At 40.3% G+C, this 11,807-nt stretch overlaps 1 protein-coding gene across 3 annotated transcripts in view; it reads left to right on the plus strand.

The window, feature by feature from the left end:
• Positions 1 to 9,066, plus strand: part of LOC309633312 (tumor necrosis factor receptor superfamily member 10A-like) — a 41,465-nt gene extending 32,399 nt beyond the window's left edge. For all 3 annotated transcript variants that reach the window (XM_082401973.1, XM_082401971.1, XM_082401972.1), the window contains 2 exons: positions 6,000 to 6,075; positions 7,267 to 9,066. In XM_082401973.1, the coding sequence (XP_082258099.1) occupies positions 6,000 to 6,075; positions 7,267 to 7,580 (390 nt within the window). In that variant the 3' untranslated portion in view covers positions 7,581 to 9,066. The remainder of the gene's footprint in view (positions 1 to 5,999; positions 6,076 to 7,266) is intronic.
• Positions 9,067 to 11,807: the final 2,741 nt, after the last annotated feature.

Consider the following 11,807-nt stretch of genomic DNA (forward strand, 5'->3'; position numbering starts at 1 on the left):
GCCCGTGAGCCACAATTACTGAGCCTGCGCGTCTGGAGCCTGTGCTCCGCAACAAGAGAGGCCACGATGGTGAGAGGCCCGTGCACCGCGATGAAGAGTGGCCCCCGCTTGCCACAACTAGAGAAGGCCCTCGCACAGATGCGAAGACCCAACACAGCCAAAAATAAATTAAAAAAAAAAAAAAAAAAGACATAGAGTGGTTGAATGGACACAAAACAAGACCCATATATATGCTACTTCCAAGAGGCCCACTAGCTCTAAAGACACACACAGACTAAAAGTGAGGGGATGGAAAAAGGTATTCCATGCAAATAGAAATAAAAAAAATCCAGGGTAGCAATACTTACATCAGGCAAAACAGACTTTAAAACAAAGACTGTAACAAGAGAGAAAGAAAGACATGACCTAATGATTGAGGGATCAATCCAAGAAGAAGATATAACAATAGTAAATATATATACACTCAATATAGTAGCACCTAAATACATAAAGCAAATATGAACAGACATAAAGGGAGAAATTGACAGTAACACAATAATAGTAGGGGATTTTAACACTCCACTTACATCAATGGACAAATCATCCAGACAGAAAATCAATAAGGAAACACTGGCCCTAAAAGACACATTAGACCAGATTTACTTAATTGACATATATAGAACATTCCATCCAAAAGCAGCAGAATATACATTGTGCTGTACAGAAGTGCTCATGGAACATTTCTCTAAGATAGATCATATACTAGGCTACAAAACAAACCCAATAAATTTAAGAAATTTGAAATCATATCAAGCATCTTTTCTGACCACAACACTATGAGACTAGAAATCAACTACTAGGAAAAAAAACTGCAAAAAAACACAAACATGTGGAGTCTAAACAGTATACTACTAAGCAACCAATGGAGCACTGAAAAAATCATAGGAGAATTTTAAAAATACCTGGAGACAAATGAAAATGAAAACACCACGATCCAAAAATCTATAGGACACAGCAAAAGCAGTTCTAAAAGGGAAGTTTATAGTGATATAAGCTTACCTTAGGAAACAAAAAAAAAATCTAAAATAAACATCCTAACCTTACACCTAAAGGAACAAAAAAAAAAGAAGAATAAATAAAACCCAAAATAAGTAGAAGGAAAAAATATCCTAAAGATCAGAGAATAAATAACTGAAATAGAGACTAAACAAAAAAATAGAAAAGATCAATGAAATTAAGAGCTGGTTCTTTGAAAAGAAAAAGAAAATTGAGGAACCTTTCACCAGACTAATCAAGAAAAAAAGTGAGAGGACCCAAGCCAATAAAAATCATAAGCAAAAAAAAGAGAAACCAACACCGCAGAAATATAAAGGATCATAAGAGATTAATACAAACAACTATATGCCAATAAATTGGAAAACATATAAGAAATGGACAAATTCCTACAAATGTACAATCTCCAAAGACTGAACTAGGAAGAAATAGGAAATAGGAACAGACCAACTACCCATAATGAAATCAAATCAGTAATCAAAAAACTCCCCAAAAACAAAAGTCCAGGACCTGATGGCTTCAAAGAGGAAGTCTACCAAACGTTTAGAGAATAGTTAACACCTTTCCTTCTCAAACCATTCTAACTAATTGCAGAGAAAGGAATGCCTCCAAACTCATTCTATGAGGCCAACATCACCCTAATACTAAAAGCTGACAAAGATATCACAAAAAAGAAAATTACAGTCCAATGTCACTGATGAACATAGATGGAAAAATCCTCAACAAAATTCTAGCAAAGAGAATACAGCAACACACTGAAAGGATCATACACCATGACAATTGGGATTTATCCCAGGAATGCAAGGATTCTTCAATATATGCAAATCAATCAATGTGATACACCATATTAACAAATTGAGGAATAAAAACCATATGATCATCTCAATAGATGCAGAAAAAGCTTTTGACAAAATTCAACACCCATTTATGATAAAAACTCTCCAGAAAATGGGCATAGAGGGAACCTGCCTCAACATAATAAAGGCCATATATGACAAACCCACAGCAAACATCATACTCAATGGTGAAAAACTGAAAGCATTTCCACTAAGATCAGGAACAAGACAAGAATGTCTACTCTCACCATTCTTATTCAACATAGTTTTGGAAGTCGCAGCCATGGCAATCAGAGAAGAAAAAGAAATAAAAGGAAGCCAAATTGGAAAAGAAGTAAAACTGTCACTGTTTGCAGATGACATGATACTATATGTAGAAAATCCTAAATATGCCACCAGAAAACTACTAGAACTAATCAATGAATTTGGTAATGTTGCAGGATACAAAATTAATGCACAGAAATCTCTGGCATTCCTATACACTAACAACGAAAAATCAGTAAGAGAAATTAAGGAAACAATCCCATTTACCATCATAACAAAAAAAATAAAACACCTAGGAATAAACCTACCTAAGGAGGTGAAAGACTTGTACTCAGAAAACTGTAGATGAAAGAAATCAAAGATGACATAAACAGATGGAGAAATATACCACGTTCTTGGATTGGAAGAATCAATATTGTGAAAATGACTGTACTACCCAAAGCAATCTACAGATTCAATGCAATCCTTATCAAATTACCAATGGCATTTTTCACATAATTGGAACAAATAATTTTACAATTCATATGGAAACACAAAAGACCCCAAATAGCCAAAGCAATCTCGAGAAAGAAAAATGGAACTGGAGGAATCAGGCTCCCTGACTTCAAACTACACTACAAAGCTACAGTAATCAAGACAGTATGGTACTGGCACACACACAAAAAAGAGAAATATAGATCAATGGTACAGGATAGAAAGCCCAGAGATAAACCCACACACATATAGTCACCTGATTTACAACAAAGGAGGCAAGAACATACAATGAAGAAAAGACAGCCTCTTCAATAAGTGGTTCTGGGAAAACTGGACAGCTACATGTAAAAGATTGAAATTAGAACACTACCTAACACCATACACAAAAATAAACTCCAAATGAATTAAAGACCTCAATGTAAGATGAGACACTATAAAACTCTTAGAGGAAAACATAGGAAAAACACTCTTTGACATAAACCACAGCAAAATCTTTTTTGACCCACCCTCTAGAGTAATGAAAATAAAAACAAAAGTAAACAAATGGGACCTAATTAAACTTAAACTCTTGCACAGCAAAGGAAACAATAAACAAGACGAAAAGACAACCCTCAGTTCTCACTATGGAGAACAGTATGGAGGTTCCTTAAAAAACTAAAAATAGAACTACTATATGACCCAGCAATCTCACTACTGGGTATATACCCTGAGAAAACCATAATTCAAAAAGGGTCATGTACCACAATGTTCATTACAGCACTATTTACAATAGCCAGGACATGGAAGCAACCTAAATGTCCATCGACAGATGAATGGATAAAGAAAACGTGGTACATATATACAATGGAATATTACTCAGCCATAAAAAGAAACGAAATTGAGTTATTTGTAGTGAGGTGGATGGACCTAGAATCTGTCATACAGAGTGAAGTAAGTCAGAAAGAGAAAAACAAATACCATATGCTAACGCATATATATGGAATCTAAAAAAAAAAAAAATGGTACTGATGAACATAGTGACAGGGCAGGAATAAAGACGTAGACATAGAGGAGGGACTTGAGGATACTGCGGGGAGGGGGAAGCTGGGGTGAAGTGAGAGTAGCATCAACATATATACACTACCAAAAGTAAAATAATACCTAGTGGGAAGCAGCAGCATAGCACAGGGACATCAGCTTGGTGCTTTGTGACGACTTAGGGGGGTTGGATAGGGATGGTGGGAGGGAGGCTCAAGAGGGAGGGGATATGGGGATATATGTATGCATATGGCTGATTCACTTTGTTGTACAACAGAACCTAACACAGTATTGTGAAGCAATTATATTCCAATAAAGATGTATTAAAAAAAAAAAAGAAAATGTGGTATATACATACAATGGAATATTGTTCAGCCTTAAAAAATAAGGAAATCCCGCAATATGCTACAACACGGATGTGCCTTGAGGACATTATGCTAAGTGAAATAGGCCAGTCACAAAAGGACAAATACTGCATGATTTCACTTATATGAGATATCCAAAATAGTCATACTCACAGAAGCAAGAAATAGAATGATGCTTGCCAGGGGCTGGGGAGAGGGGCAAATGGGGAGTTGCTAATTGACTTGTATAAAATTTCAGTTGTGGAAGATGAATGAATTCTAGAGATCTGCATTACCACAATGTGCCTATAGATAACAATAAATGTATTGTACTCTTAAAAATCTGTTAAGAGGGTAGATCTCATGGTAAGTGTTCTTACCACAATAAATACAAAAAAGAAAGAAAAAACCCCAGATGAATGGATATGAAGATGTGAGATATATGTATATATACATATATATATATATACACATACACACACACACACACACACACACACACACACACACACACACACACACACACATATATATATATAATGGAATACTACTCAGCCATAAAAAAGAATGAAATTTTGCCATTTGCAGCAACATGGATGGACCTGGAGGGTATTATGCTTAATGAAATAAGTCAGACAGAGAAAAACAAATACTGTATGTTATCACCTAATGTGGCATTTAAGAAATAAAAAAACAAATGAATATAACAAGAAAGAAGCAGACTCACAGATATAGAGAACAAATTAGTGGTTACCAGGGGGAAAGGGAAGGTGGGAGGCCAAAATAGGGGTAGGGGATTACGAGGTACAAATTATTATATACAAAACAAATATCTACAAAAATAGATTGTACAGCACAGGGAATTAGCCAATATTTTATAATAACTTTAAATGGAGTATAATCTCTAAAAATTTTGAATCTACATTGTACATCTGATACTAATATAATATTGTAAATCAACTATAACTCAATGAAAAAATATATTTTAAAAAGGAGATAGCATCTCAAGTCAAGGGTTTTTATTATGACTCAATAAGATTTGAGTTTTTCAGATAAATTATGCCTATTTCTTGTCAAAGCTGTTTCTTTATTACTCTTAATGGTTGGTCCTCTTATAATCTCATTTTCTAATATGTTGTTTCTGCTATGTTTTTAACATTCATCAAGACATGCACTCATTTTTAAGTACTGTAGCTTAAACCTTAGGGTTTTTAAAATATACAGCCATATTAAAATAATAATATTTTTTTCTGCCCCCTTCCCCTAGCCTTGCCTCATTTTTGCTTCACATCTTCATTGCTGCATAGTCCAGAACTTATGTTCAAAGATGCTTAGAGAGGACAGATATTTTGGTCTTGATTTGATTTCATTGGGAGTGCCTCCAATATTTCACCATTAGGAATGATGTTGATTCTTGTGTTCATATAGAAAATTTTATCATTGTGGATGCAGCCTCCTATTTTTAGGTATTTTTAAAAAGTCACAATTCATGTTTACTTCTACCAAATGCCTTTCCAGACTCCATGGAGGCTATCAGATGCTTTCATTCCCTTATTTAGGCTATTGATATGGTACATTATTACTGATCAAAGCACCTTCATGTACATGGAATAGACACTTCCTTTAGATTTTCCAAAATGCCCTTGTAAATACTCTTCATTTGAGTCACAAGAAGGCTGGGATGGAGTGCTTGTCTCCTGACGAGGTGGGTGGGAAAAGACTAGAAGGGGCAGAAGGGACTGTGTGGGGATGGGAATGTTCCCTGTCTTGATTGGGTGATGGCTACTTCACTGCATACAGTTGTCAAAGCTGGAGCAGATACTTAAGAAGTGAGCATTACTGCAGGAAACATGTCCCTCCATGAGTACATGAGCCTGTGAACTGCTCAGGGTGGGAGGTTCCGCTCCATCTCCATAGAGACCCGGGAGGGAAGGTGACTGCCCATGTCACACAGCGGGCTGGTTGCCGGGCTCAGTTCTGGAACCCAGGACCCCTGATTAAGACCAAGGCTGTTCTCCACTGTGTTTTACAGGAACCAGCAGGAGCTGAAGGGTCTCACACGAGAAGAAGGCTGCTGGTTCCAGCAAACGGTGCAGACCCCACTGAAAGTGAGTGTTTTCCCCGGGCAGTGGAGCACGAGTGGAGGGAGGAGGGCCAGTGTCCTAACTGCTGTCCCCATAGCTGTTAGGGCAACTCAGAGCAGGCGATGGCTTGTCACTGGACCATCGGGACTCTAATTCCCTCTCTGCCCCCTCTTCTTCTCCCCACCCTGCACCCCTCTGTCCCCTAACAGTGTCCCCTAACACCTCCCTGTCCTTCCCTCCCCCCCCATCCTCCCTCCTCCCTTGCTGCTCAGGGCCAGGTTGGCCCACCCTGAGGCATCTAAGGGGCTGTGCCGTCCAGCAGGGCACCCACTGGCCGCAGGAGGCTGTGGAGCACCTGACCTGTGGCCAGATCTGAAGAGCTGTAGTATCACTCGATACTGTACTGCAAAGACTTGGTAGGAAAAAGGACTGTAATATGTCTCATTAACAGTTTGTTGGATATTGATTACATGCTGAAATGAAAATTTTTAGAATATATTGAGTTAGTACCATATTTTATGAAAATTAGTTATTACTTGTTACTTTTTACGTTTTTCAGTGTAGCTGTTAGAAAATACAAATTTGTGTTCGGTGCCCACCTTATGTACCTGTGGACGGTGGTGTGCACTGCATTTCACACACATCTCCTTGAATCCCCAGTACAGTCCCGGAGGTGGGTGGTGTTTGCTCCATTTTATGGGTTAAATTCTTGCTCCGAGTCTGTCCCCATCCAGCTCTGCCACAGCGTCAGTCAGCGAGGCCGAGCTGGGCGTGAGGCCAGAGACCTTCCTCCCTCCAGGCCCTTGCTCTGTCCCCAGTGCAGAGGTGGCAGCCGGGGGACCTCACTGTCGTGAGAACGGCAGGTGCCCTCCTCTGAGGTCTGTTGCACCGCTGTGTCCCGCCCTCTGTCTCCTACCACAGACTGCCTTCGCCCTCCATGACGTCCATCTCCCCTCCCTGGTGGGCCCTCATCCCCCCCTTAGGGCAGGACTCTCTGGTGACCTGGGCTCCCTGCAGTGCCTTGGGCACAGGTGAGGCCCATGCAGTGGGGCCTGATTCTCTGCTGATGGGAAGCATGTCAGGGGCGCAGAGCAGCAGGTTCACCAGCAGGGGGAGCTCCTGAGGTCCCACCCTGGGGTCTAGGCCTGATTGAGGGTCCTCTGCCCTTTCTGAAGCCTGTCCCAACTCTGTCTCTGTGACTTTCCCCCAACCTAGGTCTGAGACTATTCTTCGATTACTTCGCAACCGCCGTGTCCCCTAACTCCTGGGACTCACTCATGAGGCAGTTGGGCCTCACACGAAATGAGATCCTTCTGGTCAGAGAAGGGGTCCGGGTCCCTCGGGATGCCTTGTATGAAATGCTAGAGACCTGGGTCAGCAACAAGGGACGGGAGGCCTCAGTCAACACCCTGCTGGACGCCTTGGAAACGCTGGGGGAAAGACTGGCAAAGGAGACGATTCGGAACCACCTGGTGGGCTCGGGAAAGTATGTCTATGAAGATGGTGAAGCAGGCTCTGCTGTGTCCTGAGTCTAAAAGAATCTCTTTAGGAAACTACAGCTTCCCTACTTTACCTTTTCTTCTGGAAAGGGACACATGATTGGACACCAGCCTGGATGAAACAGCCGGTACTTGACCAATACTTGAAGGAACACTCTCATCCGATATATGCTGTAGAGTTCTAGAACTTTTAAGTAAAACTGGAGTAATATTTATGAAATGTCATTGATAAATGATGGTGGAAGTATTTATAAATATTTATGCTTGTGTATGTACTGAGAGTTGATTTAGGATGTCATTTAGTTCAGAGCACTTTGTCATCCTACCAGAATTGCACGTTTTACGTGTATTTTTTAAATTGTGAGATCCACCCATGTTATATGTGTACTTAATTATGTCTAATGATGACTTAATATTTTATGATAAGCATCTTTCCATTTTAATGTTTTTGTATAGATTTATATGAACGTGGGAAACCTTTTGGAAAGGTTACTTACTAGGTTGACTACGTGGGTTCCCTGGATGGGAGCAGGCAACCATAAAATCAGTAAAAATACAGAGCGGGGCGGAGTACGAGACCCATTGCCGTGGGAGGCATTGGTGGGATCAATTCTCCCTCATATGGGAGTTTGACTTTGTCTAGGATTAGATGACCAGCAACTTTTTTTTTTTTTTTTTTTTTTTTATTACCAGCAACTTTTAACGTGTCCATCATTTCCAACTGACAATTTTATAGGTGTGGGATTATTTATATTATTTATTGGTAGATGTTTACAAATGAGGAGTGAGGAGAAGTGGCATCCACATGCAGCCCTGTGTCTGGTATCCGTGAATTGGGCTGTCATGCGTGGGCCTCCTCCTGTTCATCTACGGACCTGAGTGAGAAGGGTGGGACATGGGTGGGACACGTGAGTGTCAGATAGCTTCTATGTCATGTGCCACGTCTGGTTTTGTTAGTGAACCTTCAGTTCTATCTGGGCTCCAGGGAGAGAGGACAGGGATCTGCTCCTAGTGTCTGCCATGGTCTCTGGGAGGAAGAGTGGACGGTGCTCAGGGATTGTGTTCCATGTTGGCTGACTCAGTACTAGATGAGCCCTCTCACTTACGGTGGTCTGTGAATCTGAGTCCCAGAACAGCCTTTTTAGGGTACAGATTCCACATATGAGGAGCTTAGTGCCTCTGTAAGCATCCCACTTCTGCATGAAAGGGAACACATAAACACGAATTCTTTTTTTCTTTTTACCATTAGAATGTATACTTTTTTTTTTCTTAATTTTCCATTTAAAAAAATTGAAGTATAGTTGGTTTACAATATTGTGTTACTTTCAGGTACCAATTCTTAAAACCTGTGAGAATTGGGCCTAAAATGGCTGGAACTTTAGAGTTTTGTTCTTGTATCACTTTCTCTTACTTTTTTATTTGTATAATATTATATAATTTGCAGGGATATAATATAGTGATTCACAATTTTTAAAGGTTATACTCCATCTATAATAACCATAAAGTATTGACTGTATTTCCTATGTTGTATCCTTGTCACTTATTTTATACATAATATTTTGTACATCTTAATTCCCTACCCCTATATTGTCCCTTCCCTCTTCCCTCTCACCACTGGTAACCACTGGTTTGTTCTCTGTATCTGTGAGTCTGCTTCTTTCTTGTTATGTTCACTAGTTTGTTTTATTTTTTAGGTTTCACATATACGTGATATCATACAATATTTGTCCTTCTCCATCTGACTTATTCCACTTAGCATAATACCTTCCAAGTCCATCCATGTTGCTGCAAAAGGCAAAATTCATTCTTTGTCTATGGCTGAGTAGTATTCCATTGTCTCAAGACAGTATGGTACTGGCACAAAAACAGAAATATATATCAACAGTACGGAATAGAAAAGCCAGAAGTAAACCCATGCACCTATGGTCACCTAATCTATGAAAAAGGAGGCAATAATATACAATGGAGAAAAGACAGTCTCTTCAATAAGTGGTGCTGGGGGGGCTTCCCTGGTGGCACAGTGGTTAAGATTCCGCACTCCCAATGCAGGGGGACTGGGTTCAATCTCTGACCAGGGAACTAGATCCCACATGCATGCCGCAACTAAGAGTTCACACGCCACAGCTAAGGAGCTTGAATGCCTTAACTAAGGAGCTGGCAAGCCACAACTAAGGAGCCCTCAAGCCACAACTAAGACCTGGTGCAACCAAATAAATAAATAAAATTATTAAAAAATAAGTGGTGCTGGGAAAACTGGACAGCTACATGTAAAAGGATGAAATTAGACACTACCTAACTCCATACACAAAAATAAACTCAAAGTGGATTAGAGACCTAAATTCTAGACCAGACACTATAAAACTCTTAAGAGGAAAACAGGAAAAACACTCTTTGACATAAATCACAACAAGATCTTTTCTGACCCACATCCTAGAGTAATGGAAATAAAAACAAAGATAAACAAATGGGACCTAATGAAACTTAAAAGCTTTTGTGAAGCAAAGGAAACTACAAACAATATGAAAAGACCACCCTCAGAATGGGAGAAAATATTTGCAAATGAAGCAATTGACAAAGGATTAATCTCCAAAATACACAAACAGCTCATGGAGCGCAATATCAAAAAAACAAACAACCCAATCCAAAAATGGGCAGAAGACCTAAATAGACATTTCTCACAAGAAGACATACAGATGGCCAAGAGGCACATGAAAAGCTGCTCAACATCACTAGTTATTAGAGAAATGCAAATCAAAACTACAGTGAGGTATCACCTCACACCAGTCAGAATGGCCATCATCAAAAAAATCTACAAACGATAAATGCTGGAGAGGGTGTGGAGAAAAGGGAATACTCTTGCACTGTTGGTGGGAATGTAAATTGATACAGCCGCTATGGAGAACATTATGGATGTTCATTAAAAAACTAAAAACAGAACTACCATATGACCCAGCAATCCCACTCCTCGGCATATACCCTAAGAAAACCATAATTCAAAAAGACATATGTACCCCAATGTTCACTGCAGCACTATTTACAATAGCCCCGACGTGGAAGCAATCTAAATGTCCATTAACAGAGGAATGGATAAAGAAGATGTGGTATTGGTTCTGAAGAACATAGGGGCAGGACAGGAATAAAGACGCAGATGTAGAGAATGGACTTGAGGACACGGGGAGGGGGAAGCGTAGCTGGGACAAAGTGAGAGAGCGGCATGGACATATATACACTACCAAATGTAAAATAGATAGCTAGTGGGAAGCAGCCGCATAGCACAGGGAGATCAGCTTGGTGCTTTGTGACCACCTAGAGGGGTGGGATAGGGAAGGTGGGAGGGAGGGAGACGCAAGAGGGAAGAGATATGGGGATATATGTATATGTATAGCTGATTCACTTTGTTATAAAGCAGGAACTAACACACCATTTTAAAGCAACTATACTCCAATAAAAAGAAAAAGAAAGAAAAGAAGGGCAAATAAAAAAAGAATTTATCTATGAAGGGTTGCAAACCTTTTCTTTGCTTCCAACTTTATGGGGTACTGTCTCTCGTTAAGATAAGCAACTTCTGGCTTAAGGCTAATTTTTATAGGTTGGGCATTTATAGCCTTCCCAGGGGTTTCTTTGTCCCAATCTGCAAGGTTTACTGCGTGTAGAATACGGCTGGGAATAGGACCTTGTTCTTCCGGCTGGTCTGTCTTACTCGTAATACGGCTCCGAGGGAACCCAGAATCTCTCTTCCCAGTAGTGGGGTAGGACACTCAGGCACAACTAAAAAGCCATGTGAGATCAAATGCTGTTCAAATTGACAAGTGAGAGGCTCAGTGAAGTAATAATGGGTGTGAGGCTTTCTGTCGACACCAGTCACTGTACAGCTTTTGGAGGAAAGATACCCAGTGTGAGAGATCAGGACAGAAAATGTGGTTCTGTATCAATTAAAAAACTGATTTTCTTACCTGCCACATCAAGGACCACCCTGAGCTCCTCAGTGGAGATAGACATCACATTGGGGGGAGCCACCAGAATCCCTGGGCCACCTCAGTCATCCAGCATGGCCATCTCGGGAACGGGAGCCCCCCTTCCCCTTTGGAAGTGAGGACAGTTCCACTTCCATGACCTGTTTGTTTGCAGACTGGGCATGGAGCAGGGGGTTCTTTTTGGCACTTTTGGGCCCAGTGGTCAGTTGACTTACATTTGAAGTATTCCCCCTTGCTGGTTTTACCTCCAGCTGGATGGTTAAACTTCCTTGGCCCCCTTGGG

This window comes from Balaenoptera borealis, assembly GCF_965194805.1.
Source record: "Balaenoptera borealis genome assembly, chromosome: 8".
Classification (NCBI taxonomy): domain Eukaryota; kingdom Metazoa; phylum Chordata; class Mammalia; order Artiodactyla; family Balaenopteridae; genus Balaenoptera; species Balaenoptera borealis.